The sequence below is a fragment of the Zootoca vivipara genome, chromosome 9, assembly GCF_965207765.1.
Source record: "Zootoca vivipara chromosome 9, rZooViv2.hap1.1, whole genome shotgun sequence".
NCBI classification, from domain to species: Eukaryota; Metazoa; Chordata; class Lepidosauria; order Squamata; family Lacertidae; genus Zootoca; species Zootoca vivipara.
Genome location: NC_142592.1, coordinates 2251597 through 2269807, shown reverse-complemented (window position 1 = coordinate 2269807; position 18211 = coordinate 2251597). Strand labels below are relative to the sequence as shown.

Sequence of the window (18211 nt, the reverse complement as noted above, 5' to 3'; positions counted from 1 at the left end):
GCAGGAGGTCTTCAGCGAAGCGGAGTCCGACCACCTACCCCCACACAGGCCTTTTGACTGCCAGATCAACCTGGTGCCAGGGGCAACTATACCCCCAGCCAAGCTGTACGCCATGTCAGATCAGGAACTGGAGGATCTGCGCGCTTTCATCGACAAGAACCTCAAGCGGGGGTTCATCAGAGAAAGCAAGGCAGCAGGGGGCAGCCCGGTCTTCTGGGTGGACAAGAAAGACACGCAACAGCGCCGTCTGGTGGTGGATTTTAGACGGCTGAATTCGGTGACAGAGCCAGTGGCTTTCCCCATGCCCAGAGTGGATGATCTCCTGACAGCGGCACGCAGGGGCAAGATTTTCACCAAGCTAGACCTGAGGGGGGCGTACAACTTGATCAGGATCCGGGAAGGCGATGAATGGAAAACCACGATGTTCACGCCTCTGGGCTCTTTTGAATATCTGGTGATGCCCTTCGGGTTGCAAAGGGGCTCAGCATGCTTCCAGGCCTTCATGCACCACGTCCTGGGGTCCCTCCTCTTCAGGAAATGCTTGGTCTTCCTGGATGACATCCTTATTTACTCCAACGACCCAGTGCAGCATGTGAAAGATGTCAGGGAGGTGTTGCAGCGCCTGAAGGAGAACCACCTGTATGTGAAGCTGGAGAAGTGCAAGTTTCACACCAAGGAGGTGGACTTCCTGGGCTACAAGCTGTCAGACAAGGGGCTGGCGATGGACAAGGACAAGGTGCGGCCATCCTGGACTGGCACAGCCCCAGGACGCGCAAAGATGCCCAACGCCTACTAGGCTTCGCCAACTTCTACAGGAAGTTCATCAAGAACTTCTCTCGCGTTACGGCTCCCATCACTGACTGCCTGAGAGGCAAGCAGAAGTTCAGGTGGACACCAGAGGCGCAAGCAGCGTTCGAAAGCCTCAAGAGGGTGTTCGCCTCAGACCAGAACCTGTTCCACGTGGTTCAGGACGCGCCCCTACGCGTGGAGACAGATGCTTCTGATAAAGCTGTGGGCGCCATTTTGTTGCAACTGGACGCCAACCGAGAGTGGAGACCCTGTGCCTTCTTCTCCAGGAAATTGACTCAGCCAGAGCGAAACTACACAGTGTTTGATCGGGAACTTCTGGCGATCCACGCTGCGTTCCAGCACTGGAGACACTTCCTGGTGGGCGCCAAGCACCCCATCCAGGTGTGCACAGACCACAAGAACCTGGAGTTCTGGAGAACTGCCAGGGTGCTCAACCAGCGGCAGATACGGTGGGCAGAGTTCTTCTCGAACTTCAACTTCTCCATACACTACATCCCGGGAGAGCAGAATGTCAGGGCGGATGCCCTCTCCCGCAAGCCAGAATACATGGAGGAGGAGGCGCCACCGGCACCCAGGCACATTTTCCCCCCGTCAGCATGGTCCTGCGGAGCAGCAGTGGTGAGCGAGGCAGAACTCACAGCACTGACGGCAGCGGATGAATTTGCCAACCGCATCTGCAGAGAACTGAGAAGGGGGGGGGGAGCAGGCAAAAGACTTTGCAGAACGCAGGGGGCTGCTTTTCTACAAGGGTGCACTGTACCTGCCCACCACCCAGCTTAGACGTACGGTCCTCAAGCAGATGCACGACAACCCAACGGCGGGTCATTTTGGGAGGGGCAAAACCACTCACCTAGTCATGAGACACTTCTGGTGGCCAGGGGTGCGGGAAGATGTTCGAGACTATGTACGGGGCTGTGACACCTGCCAGCGGGCAAAGGTGGTCAGAGCAGCGCCACCGGGATTGCTGGAGCCCTTAGCCACGCCACACAGGCCGTGGGAAGTGGTGTCCATGGACTTCATCACAGATCTGCCTTCTTCCAGGGGCAAGACCGCAGTGTTGGTGGTGGTGGACCTCATGTCCAAAATGTGCCACTTTATACCGTGTGCCAGGGCGGTCTCGGCAGAAGAGACAGCCAAACTGTTTGTGGATCACGTATTCAGACTGCATGGATTACCCTTAAGGGTTATTTCGGATCGTGGCCGCCAATTTGTTTCCAGGTTCTGGCGGCGGCTCATGAACCTCCTGCAGGTGGAGGTCAGCTTGTCGACGGCTAGACACCCGCAGACCAATGGACAGGCGGAGAGGGTCAACGCCATTCTGCAGCAGTACCTGAGATGCTACGTCAGCCAGAGGCAAACGGACTGGGTGGATCGCCTGCCACTGGCAGAATTTGCCTACAACAATGCGGTGCACGTCTCCACAGGGGTGTCGCCCTTTAAGGCCAATTACGGGCGTGACCTCAGATCTTTCCCTGAGAGGGAGGGGGAGGAGGAGGAGGAGGGCCCACAGGCTGAGGATTGGGCAGAGGAACTGGAGACGGTGCACCAGCAGCTCAGAGAACACTTGGAGAGAGCCAAGGAAGCGTACAAGAGGGGGGCAGATCGCCACAGGCGACCGGGGGAGGTCATTAGGGTGGGGGACAAAGTTTGGTTGTCCTCGGAGGGCCTTCCCATCAGAGGGCGATGCAAAAAGCTGGCGCCCAGAAGGTTGGGCCCCTTCACGGTCACGCAACAGGTCAACCCGGTGGCATACAGGCTGGCACTGCCAGAGGACATGAGGGTGCACCCAGTGTTTCATAGATCGCTGCTGTCACCGTACAGGGAAAGCAGCAGGCTCCGAGACAGCGAACAAACCCCTGAGGGAGGGGGGGAGAGGGAAGGCAGGGAGCAACTCAATGAGGCCACAGCCATCCTGGATTCAAGGTGGGGGGTGGGGGGCCTGGAGTACCTCATGGCATGGGAGGATGCTCCACCGTCCCAGAATGAATGGGTCCCAGCCACTCAGATACAGGAGGAATTCCTGGTAGAAGAATTTCACGCCCTTTTTCCCCATAGACCCAAGCCCTGGCACATGGAAAGGGAGGGGGAGGGGGAGGAAGCACGGGAGAGCAGTTCACCATGGCGCTGGGAAGCGGAGTTTGAGGAACCAGAGGATGAGGTATGGGTGTCACCGAGATCCACCCAGTCAGAGGAAGGAGCAGATTGGCAGAACATTTTTACCCCCACCAGCTCTGACGCCACAGACTTTTTGGGATTCCCGTCCTCCCAGGCGGAAGGGGGGGGCTTGCAGGACTGGGGGGAGGTGTTCACACCAACGGGCTCGGAAAGCACTGAGTTCTTAGGCTTCCAGTCGTCACCGACACCTGGGGGGGACCTGGGGAGGGGTGAAGGAGAGCTTGGGAGGGGGGTGGATGTGAGGGACAGGGGATATCGCGAAGTCCCTCCCCTCCTAAGTTCAAGCCAATCCCCGAGCACAGGGGGAAGCAGAGAGAGTTCCGATTCCAGTGGGGAAGCAGGAAGTCGTGTCCGAGGCTCAGGCAAGGTAGAGGAGCCAGGGTCCCAGGTGGGACAGGAAGGGGCGAATAAGGGCGGGAGACCCATCCCCCCAACTCCGGAATTACGCAGAAAGAGGAGGGGAAAGAGGATGGGTCTGCCAAAGCTTTTGTGTTGGAGAAAGACGCGCCAAAAGCCATTAGGAGGTTCTGAAACCGACTGACAACATCACTCCGTGTAAATAGCAATGACTTGAGCACTGTAAATACGCAGCACCAATAAAAGAATAAAATGCAGAGCTGCGTAGCGTCGTTACTCTGAAGTAGTCCACTCCGGCCACTGTGACAGCAGAGTTGGTGCCAATTTTATTTTCACTGTGAACTTGGTCAACAACAGCTGGTGATGGGTTTACACTTCCATCATCCAACTGATCCAAATTTCTTAAAACTGTTGGAAGCTCACCATATTCAGCAAAAATGTCAAGATTGTAATGTAATCTTTGTACTTTGAAATAATTAAACACTCATTTGAATGTCTCTGGCATAACAAACACAAGCCCCATAAAAATGGTGCTCCTACAGGGTCAGTCATAGCATCAACCGATTCATGTTTCCTCTCCATTGACATTATTTGCAATTTGCTGTCTTTCTCTGAAGCAGAGGACCAGCAATCTCTACTTTCCACAAAGATGATGTTTCAGCCTCATGATATGTTCAGCTTTTGTTCCTTACACCACTTGCCTGAAAACAAAGAGAATTTTTAGTATTAGAAATATTAGTAATCTTACATATTATAAGTATAAAATTAGCCTGGGGCCTAGTAGAGTCTCATATGATTGATTAAGGGGGGGGAGTGAAGGTTTTATGGTCATATTTTCAGGGAGTAGACTAGATGGCCCTTGGATCCCTTCCAATTCTATGATCTATGATCTTGAGGGCTGGGGTCATATTGACGTATATTTTGCTCTAGGATGCTTAGTTTGGTCAGAATTGAATATACACTTCCAGAGTTAATGCTATATAAATTACGTCTGTCAAATGAGCCAATTTAGCTGCTAGAGGGCCATGAAAATTTGTGTCCGGCCTTTTAAACCTGCCTACCCATGCCCTGTCTCAAACCAAAGTGGCACACTGGTTGCCAGATGTAAAATTTCTTTCACCTCTCCCACCCCACTAATAACAGTATTTATAACAGTACTTCATTCTCAACATCAAAACCCGTCTTAGAAATAATTTGTTAGTTTTTTATTCTGTACTAATTCTCCCCCTTAAAATTACATTGAGGGGTTCCCATAAATAATTAGGAAAAACGGCAGGTAATGGGTAACGCTTTGCTGCATGGTTGGTTGAAAGAGGCTGTTGTTTTGCTATAGCATTATACATGGTGGCTAGACATGATTTGGCAGCACATTAGAGATCATGTATAAAATAGCTAATATTGGCTTTACATCCTCCCTTTGTTGGACTCCTTTCCTTCACTCTTAGGAATAATTTTCCTCTTTCTCCAACAGCTCATCTCCAAAGAGCCTAGCAGCAGTCGAGCCATTGAAAAGCTGCAGTCAGAGCACACAAGCAGACAACAGCACATGAAAGACCTGGAGGCGAGGCTAGAGGTCAGTGGCTTTCATTTTGCTGGTAATTGCACTTACTATAAAGCAGAATTTGCAGAGGCAGGTGGACATTTCCCTGTATGATTTTTTTCTATGCCTGATGTTAAATTGTCTGTTTCATAAAGATGGTCATGTTTGCCATTCACAGTGCTTGAAGTTAGGGTCCTTGGAGAAATTCTCTTTTTCTCTGTGGGTTTTTGTTTTGGTCATTTCTGAAAGAACAAACATGCTTTGAGGCTGGTACATTAGCACTGTGTGTCAAGACTAGCATATTGGTAGTGGCAAAGAGAGTGTTTTGATTGGGAGGGACGCGTGCATCTGAATAGGTGACTTTCAAATGCTGCATGAATAGAAAACTGTTACAGGAAATCATGACAACCCATGTACAAGAAAATCACTGCTTTTCAATCAACCTGGCATACTTTCAATACATACATAACTTTGATAGAACATGGTTATAGGTTGCCAAGAGCACATGGTGATTTGTTGAAGGATACTTTTGTTTAAAAACTTAACGACTTAAAGTTTTAAAATGACTTAAATGTTAAATGTAATTAAATTGGCATTTGGTGCTTGTGTGTGTGTGTGTAAAAAACTGCTGTATATGAATCACTGTTTATGACTGATATATATTGCAAACTAGCTGTACCAGGTCATGCGTTTCTGTGGCCCTGTGATGTTAAAGTGAAAAGAAAGGAAAGCGAAAGTTTATCGGGTGGTGGGGGTGAGGTTAGGCGAGGCCCAGTCTGTGTTTCGGGATGTCAGCGTGTGAGGTGAGGAGCGGGGAGGCTGTCTCCCGGGCTTTCTGGCGGTCTTCCTCTCCATCCGGCAGTGGGGATGAGGAGAGGTGAGGGTTGGGGTGCCTCTTGTGATGTGGGCCTCGTTGGTGGCGGCGGTAGATGTGGGGGCCGGCCTGAGTTTCGCGGCGTGGGCGATGGAGGCGGCGAGTAATGCGGAGCCTGGCCTGCTGAGGATGGTGGGAGGTGAGGAGCGGGAAGGCCCGTCCTGCCTCCCGGGCTAGTTGTCGTCCTTCCCCCCCCCCTGGCAGCTATGGTTCTGGAATGGTGAGGTAGGAGGAGGAGGTGGGGGCGGGAGTCTGGAAACATTTTTAATCCCTCCCCCCCATAGAGTGTTCTATAGGTTTTTTTCCTTTGGTGTCCAACAGATGGCGCTATTGCTACACAAACGGATATGGCATCTTTTCCTTTGACGACCACTGGAGGGAGCTATTTTTTTAACCCAAAATCATGTTGTTACCTGTGACACCTGTGACATTTGTGTAATCTAAGTTTATAAAAACACTCGCATATTGGAGTGGAACATTGTGTCCAAATTTCAATGCAATCGGTCAAGCGGTTTCGGAGAAAAGTGGTCGCACGTGAACAGAGACCTTTTACATTTCTCTATATATAGATAAAGAAAAACACAATGTGGGAGAAGAAATCCTGGTGTCCCAAATTTAGGCTGCATACAGTCCCTCCATCCCAGGAGGTTGACTGTGGTGTGTGAACATTCATTTATTTATACCAACCTATTACAAAAATCTCTGGGTGGCTCACAAGGTAACAATAAAATCTAAATACAGTGGTACCTCGGGTTACAGACGCTTCAGGTTACAGACTCTGCTAACCCAGAAATAGTACCTTGAGTTAAGAACTTTGCTTCAGGATGAGAACAGAAATTGTGCGGCGGCAGCGGGAGGCCCCATTAGCTAAAGTGGTGCTTCAGGTTAAGAACAGTTTCAGATTAAGAACGGACCTCCAGAATGAATTAAGTTCTTAACCCGAGGTACCACTGTACAGCGTAACACTCACATTGTGGAGGAGAAGAGCAACATATAAACAAAAAGCTAAAACAGATTAAAAGGAAAATTAAAAAGCTTTTTACCTGATGCTGAAATTGTCCCAAAGAAGGTTCCTCAATGCAAAGGGCATTCCACAACTAGAGAAGCACCACTGCAAAGGCTTCTCACCTATAAGCCACCTGCCACACAGAGTATCCTGCTTCCAAGATCTGAAAGGTCAAAACCAGCACCTTGAATCACGACCAGAAATGGACTGAGAGCCAGTGTGATATACTTGTATGTAGCACCAAGTCCCAGTTTGCAGTCTTGCAGCCATATTTTAAACTAACGGAAGCTTTCAGGCTATTTTCAAAGGCAGCCTCAGATAGTGCATTGCAGTAGTCCAATTGGGGGAATACCAACTCATGGCAAAACTGGGGCAAAACTACCTGTGTCCAGGTAAGATCATTGCTTTCATACCAGCCAAGATTGGTAAAAGGCTCTTGGGCTGCTTCAAGACGTGTTTGCAATCACTCAGCATTGGTGTTCACACGCTTGAGGTGAGGCAATTTTGTCTACCTGGGTTCTGTCATAACCAGCAACTTCTCCATTGATGCTGAGCTGGACAAGCGCAGTGCTTTTTTCTGAGGGAACTCAAACGTTTGTGTTGCTACTTTTCATGTCTTTACATTCTGGACTTTTTTGTTCTTTGTAGTCTGTAGTTTTGATAGCTTGTGTGTTTATTTTAAATGTTTTGCTGTATTCATTTCATCTTTATTGTACTGCTGACTTTAAAACACTTTATGAATAAGAAAATAAAAATATCTTCAATTCTGCAGGCTTTTCACACACACACTTAGTAGCGCTAAACTTATTTTTGGACGAAGCTGTCTCTCACATGAAAAGCATTCTAGGAAAACAATACATAACTATATTTCCTCTGGAAATGTCAGTGCTGTTGGTGTTTCAGCCAAATGCCAAAAATAAAATGTCAGAGTCTGATATTGGCCAGCCTTGGCCTTGCCAGTTCCTGTGCCGTCCCTGGATTAAATCAGTGCCCAGTGAAGAATAGAGTTAATACAGAAAAGAGAGGCAATTGACAAGAGATGATTCTGGTACAGTGGTGCCTCGCTTAACGAATGCCCTGCTTAACGAAATTTCCGCTTAACGAAAGGATTTTTCGAGCGGAGGTTGCCTCGCTAGACGAATTCGTTTTATGAAGAAATTCATCTAGCGAATCGCGGTTTCCCATAGGAATGCATTGAAATTCAATTAATGCGTTCCTATGGGCAAAAAAAAATTCAAAAAAAATTCAATGCATTCCTATGGGATTCGCTAGACGAAAAGACCCGTGGAACGAATTAAATTCGTCTAGCGAGGCACCACTGTATGTGTTAGATCAGCAGGCAGATTTTAGCTGCAGTTCACAGTAAGGCAACTTACAAAAGAGTTACAAGTTGACTCAGAAGTGAGTCCTACTGCCTTCAGGAGGAGGTTCTCCCAGGTAGGTTTGTATAGGTCTGTATAGGCAACATACTGTTTTCAGGATTTCAGCTTTTATCTGCACATAAACAGTGTTACATGGAAAAGACCAAGGAAAGGCCAGTTATGAGGGAAGTATGTTGACCTAAAAGACCCCCGATCCTGGTATGATAGAGGCCATGTTCAGATACTTCCTGGGCTGGCAGAACCCTTCACATTGTGGAGGAAGAGGCCTCCCTCCCCCCTTCCACCAAGCAGATCATCTCATGTGTGATACAGACACATTATTTCATCATTCTTATCCCACAAAACAGGAAGAGATTGTGCAGATTGAGTGCCTGTGTGAATATGGCATTGATGCAAGTCAGTGACATTTTCATGGTGAAGGGGAAAACTTTGCTTTAGAATGTAACAACTTCCATTCACCCAGGGAATATCTGAACTGAGCCCAAAGTTATCTTGGCATGGTACCTCTCCATGATTTATTTGTAGCATTTCTACCTCACTTTCCTCAGCTATCCCAGGGCCCAGAAGCAGCTAGCAATGATGCTTCATACAGAGTTATGCACTATATATGAAATAATCATAAATCCACAACATGATATAGTCATATGCACCAGATGAAAGGGAAGCTCGGACTTTGCCAACATTCCAGCTCATGTATTTATCTAAAAGCTTGTTGGGGTGGGGTTTGGGAAGGAAGATTTGCATTCTTTTCTGAAAATATGAAAAGGCAGACGACAGCAGTCCCCTTTCAGAGCTTGTGGACAATGAATAATACAGTGTTGCTTGTCTTTCTAGATATAGCTCAGCTAGGTGGAATGCAAAGTGAAGTCTTGGCTGCCAGGCTTGAAGGGGGAGAAAGTTCATGATGCAACAGATGTCCTACAAAAATGTGGCTCTATGCCACATTTATATTACAATGACACCCACAGAGATTTTCTACTGATGATCAGCACCTTGACTTTACCTCAGAAGGAACTGTCAGTGTTTTTGTATAATAGTGCATTCTCTCTGACCAAATGTGGGACTGGTCGCTCACCCCCTTTCCTGGGTGGGTGATGGTTGCAGATAAATATTGTTTGGAATAAGAGAAAAATCATAGTTCAGCTGTGGATTAATAAATATCAAAATAGAATTAGTCTTTTAAAATGACATCTTTTATTAAATGTAAAAAATTCAGTGCCCACAATCTACAAATGTATTTGCGATGTTTGAGAAGTGTTTGAAATCCTGTGGAAAGCATTATAGTTGGCTGTAATGTTTCATTTATTAAATATATATCTCACCCTTCGTCTGAGGATCACAGAGCACTTTGCAGTATAAAAACACAAAAAAATACGTAACATAATAACAAACAGAACAAAACAATAGCACCCCACCCCACCCAACATTTTCTGCTATGAGCGTTCTTTTGGTGGATTATTAGATCTTTGTATTCTTTCTTTAGGGCACGGACAGCACGGTAAGCTTGCTGTCTGTCCACATTTTCGGCTGTCAGGGCAGCTTTGTAAGCGTTTTGTAGGGCTCTCTTGGCTTCCAAGCAGATGTGGTCGAACCAGGGTTTATTTGAGGCCACAAATTAGAACAAGTCACAAATTATAAATATCTTGGAATGGTGGTACAGGCCTCAGGATCCAACAAACTTCACACCGGGAGCTCCGCGGAAAATTCTACCGGGAGCTCCGTAGAAAAAGCCGCAAACTGCATCCTCAAATTTTTTTGAGCCCAAGGGGGATTTTTTGTCCCCACGGCCCTTAAACTATTCAAGACCAAAACGCTGGCACAGCTCCTTTATGGAGCCTATCTTCTTCCCCCAGAGCGTGTGCAATCCAAATTTCTTAGAGCTCTCCTACAAGTCCCCAGATGCATTTCAAACACATGGGTCAGACTAGAAATGGGGATGATGAGAGTGGAGGCTTTCATCTGCCTAACATCCATCTACAAGGGGCTGACATTAAATCTGCTTCCTTGAGGAACAGCTCCATTGATCCTCTGTGACCAGTTTCAGTCAGGCTGGCTGACAGCAGTCCTGAATACTCTCCAGAAAATGGGTTTTGCTCCCCAAGCCCTTCTAAGTCTGGGTTTGGGCCAAGCAAAAGCCACCGTTAGACAAAGAATCATAGACATTGAAAGACAACAGGACTGCTCAAGATGCCCCGACTATAAAATTGGAGAAACAGAGAGATATATACCAGTAGCCACTCCGGCAGATTACCTCTCCCTCCTCTTAGCCAAAAATGCAAGGAGGGCTTTCACACTTGCCAGAAGCTCTGCCCTGCCCTCGCCGGTCCTGGAAGCAAACTATTGTGTACATACTTATTTTTAGAGCTGGCCCCTCAGTCCAGGTTTATTACAATTCCCCTGTATGTAAGGGGGCACCATGGCAGCTCCAACCTCCCCCACCTTGTGTTAGGCCAGAACTGTGTTTCTCGGCACGTGGAAATACATTTCCCATGATGCCATTGCCAACCAGCTGTGAATGCTCAGAGGCCTTTAGGATTTGCCATGCTCACGTTGGCATCACTGTCCTTGGTACTTTTCTTGATTCAGACTTCCTATGGGTGTATTAACTAATTATGAAGTAGAACTGTGATTTATTTTACAAATTAGTTGTTGACTGGAACCAGGCAGTTGCTTGCTTCTCTTTCACTTTTATTTTGGTCCCTGTGTCTGGTTTTCTCTATGGTTAAACTGGGTTCCGCAGAAGCAGTTTGGCCAGAGACACTAGCAGAACAGAAACCATGTGTGTGTGCAGCTTAGGCAACAATGGTTCTGTCCCGTTCCCATTTCTTAAGAACAAATGTATATATCCTCTTTTCATTATACTTTATACAATTTTTCCGTCAGTATGGTAAGAGCAGTGTACATTTTGGCTCCCTAGAAGTCTCTCATCCTGATACTTACCAAGTTGAGGTCCCCTTAGCTTTAAGAGTAGCCCATTGTAAATGTAATGGGAAACCAGAGTTTCCTGTTAACTGATTTAGCCACAGTGAGAGTAGGTTTCATATGTTTTTTTCTTCCCAATTCCCCAAAGTGAAACGTTGGCTTCCCTTGCCAAGCTCTATAGGTATCCACTTATTCAGCATTCTCACCCTGTCAATCGAATCACATGACTTGACTCTGAAAGGGATAAAATAGACATCTGATTCAACATTCACCTGCAATAGCCTGTGTTGCAAATATTTACATTATATAACTCATTTTCTGCAGGGTGGAGATTAAGCTTGAGTTTCCACCAGATTGGTTACTTCTTGTCATTGTAGGTGTGAGTCTTTCTGCAAAGGAGTTAGGGATACTTAGAATAAACTGTCCAACTACTGAGGAGAGCAAATAAAATATGCATTGAGCAGAGTAGTCCTTAGTGGCACTGGAATTACATTGCCAATAACTTCTTGTTTCAGCTTCCAAATGGTTCCCAAGGGGCAGCAACACAAATGAGGTTAACTGTTAGTCAACAGTATATTAAACTTATACTGTGGGTCATGTTCCTGGCAAACCATAAGAAACATCCACACACAGCACAGACAAGGAGGTAGGAACTTGTCTCATATGAAGCCCTGCTTCTGAGACCCGGTCTACACTTGCAGCAGTATATGAATATAAATTAGGGGGGGGGAGTCATGAAGTCTTCGTTGTAGAAGGTAATGCATCACACTTCAGGTAGCAGAACCCCATTTTCCAGTCCTCCCCTGCATTCTTTTTAATTTATTTTTAAAAAAACAACCGTTTCCTACAAGTAGAAAACCAGCACAAAGATAATATGCTGGGCTGGGCAAGACACTTTCTCTGTGATGTGCTAGATTTTTACTTGCAGGATTTTGGGGGGCATAGTGTAGAATTGAATGCCCATATTCTATTGTCGGATAATTTTTGAATATACAGTGGAACCTCGGTTTATGAACACCTCGGTTTACAAATTTTCGGTTTACGAACGCCGCGGACCCATCTGGAACGGATTAATTCACTTTCCATTACTTTCAATGGGAAAGTTCGCTTCAGTTTATGAACACTTCAGTTTATGAACAGACTTTGGGAACCAATTACACCCTTGCTTCGGGTTAAGTACACTTCAGGTTGAGTACTCCGCGGACCCGTCTAGAACGGATTAATCCACTTTCCATTACTTTCAATGGGAAAGTTCGCTTCAGTTTATGAACGCTTCAGTTTAAGTACTCCGCGGACCATCTGGAACAGATTAATCCACTTTCCATTACTTTCAATGGGAAAGTTCGCTTCAGTTTATGAACGCTTCAGTTTATGAACAGACTTCCGGAACCAATTGTGTTCATAAACCGAGGTACCACTGTAAATAAAAAAAGAAACCATCTCCAAATTAATGCTCATCTGCAGTCTAGAGCAGAGTTAGTATCTATACCTAGCATCCCTGGGCCCGGTGCTCTTGTAGAGACCGCCACAGACATTTTGGACTTCCCATTCCTCACCTCCAGCTCAGTGTTTGAGCAGCACTGGGTGACTGAATATAGCTGCCATTTAAATCTCCCATAATGCTTGTGTTACAGTGTCACTCTGGATTCTTGTAAGAAATAAAAATGTGTAGTGATCCCAGGCAGGCAAGCCAGCCCTGATAAGAATGAATGAGTCTCTGGCAGTTTTTATAATACGTTTATTTACAATTAACATCCAGAGAGCAGCTCCGAGTCTGCCACTCTTAACTACGAGTTGGTCACTCTGAGTCCCCACCCCTTTTGCAGGATGAAGAGTACCAAAGTCCAGTCTTTCCTCTCTTGTACTTCCATTGCATTTTAACCCTTTCAGCTCTTCTGGCTCAGGGAGAAGGTGGGTGAACTGCCCCCCCCCCCCCGCTCTCAAACAAAGAGCCCTCTAAACGCTGCCTCCCTCCTGGTTGCATAGCAACCCCCTCAGTGCCATCTATCTCCTCCCATCCCTCTGCCTGCAAGCTTCCCAAGTCTGCTGCTCTATCTGAGTCTGAGAACTCTTGATGAAGGAGGGGGCCAAACTAACCCACTCCTGCTTTGTCTGTGACTGCATTCGCTCATCTCCGGAGTAAGACTCTGGCTCCTTCTGTACTGGCATTCCTTCATCTCCAGAGTCAGACTCTTCGCAGGCATTTGATTCAGCCACATCCCTGACAAAATGGCAGCCTTCAGCTACCTAACACTGGTATGGAAAGGGGCCAAAGTTTAGTGGTAGACCAGGCATCCCCAAACTGTGGCCCTCCAGCTGTTCTTGGGCTACAACTCCCATGACCCCCTAGCTAATAGGACCAGTGGTCAGGGATGATGGGAATTGTAGTCCAAAACATCTGGAGGGCCAAAGTTTGGGGATGCCTGGTGGTAGACCATCTACTTTGCAGGTTCCATCTGGTCCCAGGTTCCATCCCCAGCATCTCCAGGTAGGGCTGGGAGAGATTCCAGTCTAGAATCCTGGAGAGTCAGTGCCTGTCTGGGCAGACCAATGTTACTCAAACTTGGGTCCCCAGCTAGCAGAACAAGTGGTCAGGCATGATGGGAGTTGTAGCCCAAGAACAGCTGGGGACCAAGTTTGAGAAACACTGGTGTAGACATTACTGAATGAGTTGGACCAGTGGTCTGACTCAGGCAGTTCCTCTCTTCCTGTGTTTGCCCATCACCACTGCCAGGTGAGCCCACAAAAGACCAACAGTGGAGAAAGAGCCCCACAAGATGGCACTTTGCCCAGGGGCCCTTTGAAGCTGGAGGTAGCCCTGGACTCCATTTCCCTGTATGTGTAGATACAGGCTTAACATTATATATTCTCAGATACAAAGAAGAGTATAAAGACACACTGTGAAGACCTCAACAAAGAACTGCTGGTTACAGTACAGATTGAGCCTTCTGCGGAGTGTTTTAACCCTTGACCCAGACTTCTGCATTATCTCCAAGCTCCTTTGTCCACAGAACATTAAGAAGACATAGTAATAAAGGTGCCATGCAGATCTGAGAAATTGCCTCATAAAAGATGTGGGAAGTAATGAAGGATGAAGTTTATTGCCATTCCCATTTAGGCTGTTCATTCAACTTACCCAAAGGATCAGACTGGTTACCTGAAGTCCTTGACTTCTGGGAAGAGCTCCCTGCCAAACTGTTAGTTTGTGACTCAAGCACCTAGGACAAGCCATCCTTTCTGGGCCCTTTCCTGGTAGCAGCAGCCTTGAAGAAGCACCTGTCACATTAGGGCTGGGAATTTTGAATGATACGGATCTTGCTGTACTTTCTGCACCATTTCCTACAATGAAGACTTATCCTTCTAGGTTGCCAGTTTTTTAAGGTGCTTTGGCTGAAAGTACCTCTGATATAACATGGCAGGGCTTGTCTAGTTAGTAAGATTAAAACTGGAGAAGAAGTAAATACTGTCTATGATTAAAAGGTGTGACCATAATGTTAAAGGTCTTGCACGGAAAAACTGGAATGTAAAAAATGTTTGTGAGTGGCAGTTCTCCATATGGGGCTATGTAACATTTGTCAATTTCTTACCACGTGTACAGGCCCAATTGTATGAAGGACCTCCATGCCAGCACCTTATGTGTCCTGCTGGTGTTAAGTGGAGATTCCTCGTCCATTGTGGTTGGCTTATCTGCCACAAACACTGTTGCCCACACTTGTGGAGTTCTTTGGTGACTTCCATGTAGGAACTGTGAGTTATGAATGGCTACAGTGTTACAGGACAGGGGTAGAGAATGCACCACCCCCCCCCAGTGTGGGTCATTATTTCAGTCAAACCAACAATTCTTGCTTTGCCATATGGGCACATGAGGGGCTGAGCCTCACAGAGCTTTTATGTGAAAAGATCTCTTTTGAAAAGATCCTCGCCCCTCCAGTCCACAGAATTTCGATTCCCAGTACTCCCTGGGAAGAGAGAATAATGGTTATACCTCTGTATTGTGGATATGCCCTCTCAAGAATTCTCAGGACTCTTTGGGGAATCCCTGACTGTTAATGTGGTATCAATCAATACAACATTGTATTATGGAATGCATCATCTCAAACCTGAATCCAGAGAGGTGTGTGTGTTTGGTTCACAGTCAGAACCAAATCATAGAGGATGATATTCAGCTAACATACTCAGAGTAGAGCCATTGAACTCAGTGGGTTTAGGTTATGACTGAGTATACCTAGCGCTGGATATGACCCAGTGTTCCAGCTCCCCACCTGCTGCTTTGTGTGATCCATCTTAACATTTCTAAATGTGTGTAAGGTCAAGCAAAGAACCATATTTATGGTAGTGTTAGGATTGTTGAACCTGCAAAGAGCCTCCATTCAGAAATAAAATGACCGTCAGGAGGTTAACAAACTATGTATGCTCTGAAGTGAAACAGCCTTTATATATTGAGTGGTTTAGATGACCCCCCCCCCAACATCCATTTCCCCACCAGTTCTGCTTCACAGATCAGAGCAAGCTCTGGAGCTCCAGGTTTCCATTTTCTAATTACAGCCTTTGCAACAAAGAGAGACATTTTATATAATTAGATAGAAAGACCATCTCATCCAGCTTGCTACATAGACTCCTGGAGAGATTAATGTTACTTCCCAAACCCTGGGGAGAAAGTTTTTAATGTTGCATTTAAACACAATTCTCACAAGAGAATGGTAAGAGGCATCCGTTGGGATCCTCATGTTCTTCATTCCCTTTAATAGCAAACTCAGGTGGTGTGTTGTGCCGACTGACAGGAATGGAAACAAAACAGATCTAAAACAAGAAAGAGAGGTATCAGCATGCTCCGGGGGAAATCCCATGGCTTGAAGAAGAACAACAGTAACCACTCAAAGAGGAAACGGCGTACCAAGGACTGAGCATGCTCAGCAGCCGCACAATCTTGAATGTCCCTTGGGAAAAGAAACATAAAATGGAGGGTGGAAAAGGCTGAAGGGCCACACACCTCTTAGAAAAGGAGAATATGCTGCAACATTTTACTGCAAGTTCCATTGGTACATATAATGTTACGCATATAAAAAGCACACACACCACCTTGGTGGGTCAATGGGGAGAGACCTAGGGTGAATGGAGGAGAAAGTTCTTGAGCCACTAACAGAAGTGTAGCAGGTGGGATTTCAGCAGTTGCAGTTTATCATGCAGAGGTTGGGGGGGGAAAGCACATGCAATGAAAGTTACACCAGCCCCACCCTCCTTTTCCATTCTTCAGGCATTCAGTTGCACAAAGGGGCAAGTGGGAATGCACATGTCCAACTCCATGTCCTCAATGATGCGTGTGCAAGGCCCATTCCCCATATAATGAAGGATTTGGGTTAGCCGGAAGGAGATTGCCTTACTCACAGTTAGGGCTTCCAGTAAGGTAAAGGGACCCCTGACCATTAGGTCCAGTCGTGACCGACTCTGGGGTTGTGGCACTCATCTCGCTTTACTGGCCGAGGGAGCCAGCATACAGCTTCTGGGTCATGTGGCCAGCATGAAAAGCTGCTTCTGGCGAACCAGAGCAGTGCATGGAAATGCTGTTTACCTTCCCGCCAGAGTGGTACCTATTTATCCACTTGCACTTTGGCGTGCTTTCAAACCGCTAGGTTGGCAGGAGCTGGGACCGAACAACGGGAGCTCACCCCTTCGCAGGGATTCGAACTGCCGACCTTCTGATTGGCAAGCCTTAGCTAAGCTCAGTGGTTTAACTCACAGCACCACCCTCATCCCAGGGTTTCTAGCATGGGAATGGAAACCCTGATCGATTAGACTTCCTGTTCTCATATTGGAAACACTATCTGTGAATAAGGCAGCCTTTTTCAGACAAATGTCAAGCATTTCAGAGAATCATAAATTGTAGAGTTGAAAGGACCATGAGGGTTATCTAGTCCAACCTCCTGCAGTGCAGAAATCTTTTTGCCCAATGTTGGGCTCGAACTCATAACCCTGGGATGAAGAGTTTTGTATGTTCACAGTGAATGCCTGAAAAGTGTTTTAGTGATACTTAAAATGGAAGTGCTCACTACACTTTTGTGACTTTTCTCAAAGAATCTTGGGGATTGTACTTAAATGAGGTGCTGAGAATACTCTGTATCACAACTGCAGCTCTCAGGGAACTACAATTTCTTGGGCCCTTTGGGGAAAAGATAATGACTACCGTAGTGAATTGTGTGAGTATTGTGCTGGGAAGCACAAAGGATGGGGAGAAATGAGAGGGGAGATAAAGAAGATTCCCATTTTGGTCTGAAAAAGTGTGGAATACTAACCGTGTGTGTGTGTGAGAGAGAGAGAGAGAGAGAGAGAGAGAGAAGAAGGAGGAGGAGGAGGCTACTTCATAATTCCATGCCTTTCTGTTCTGATGAAGCTATTTCTTAGTCTGTGGATCAAACTGTGGAGCCCTGAGTGGGACATCATAGCAATGCAGAAACACAAATGATATTTACCATAGTGCATTTAGAGAAGGATGTATTTTGGGGACCACAACAGCAATGCAGAAACACAGCTGATATTTCCTAGAATGTGTTTAAGGAAGAATATCTTTCTTTGTGGGCAGCACAGGTTTTCCCATAAGTTTTATAGTTTTTCCTTCTCACCGTATTTAATTAACAGTATACCATCATCATCCGGCGCTTGACAGAGAGCTCTTTAAAAGGCACTGCTTTAGTAGCACATTCACCCCTAAAAGAATTATCCTTTTCTACCGTATGTCCTTCCCCTATAAAACATCCTCATTGCTTTTGTTTTAATACTAATGACCCTCCTGAAAAAGAACATGCAGTCCTAGCTTGTACTCCCTGATGTGCATGACATCAAGCCAGAGAGAGACACACAAAATCAGTAACAGACCTGCAGAGTTTGGGAGGTGCACATATGGTAAAATGGAGGGTCTGTTGATTTTCTGTATTATAGCTTTGTTGCCATAACTGTTGCAGCAGGAATGTAGAAACCAAAATATATTCCCAGAAAGTCCTCAAACTGTGTGACTCATCACTTACAATTGTTGCCAGCAGTGTGTCCCATGGTGCTTCTGCCTCCATGAAACAACTTTTTTTTACTGTTCAGTTCTCCTCCCCTCCCCTCCCCTCCCCTCTCTCCGCCTCAGTTCCTTGCAAAATTATGTA

At 46.4% G+C, this 18211-nt stretch overlaps 1 protein-coding gene across 1 annotated transcript in view; it reads left to right on the top strand.

The window, feature by feature from the left end:
- LMNTD1 (lamin tail domain containing 1) overlaps window positions 1-18211 on the top strand; it is a 152256-nt gene that overhangs the window by 48504 nt on the left and 85541 nt on the right. The window contains exon 3 of the mRNA XM_088652314.1: window positions 4814-4915. Coding sequence (XP_088508440.1) covers window positions 4889-4915 — 27 coding nt within the window. The 5' untranslated portion in view covers window positions 4814-4888. The remainder of the gene's footprint in view (window positions 1-4813; window positions 4916-18211) is intronic.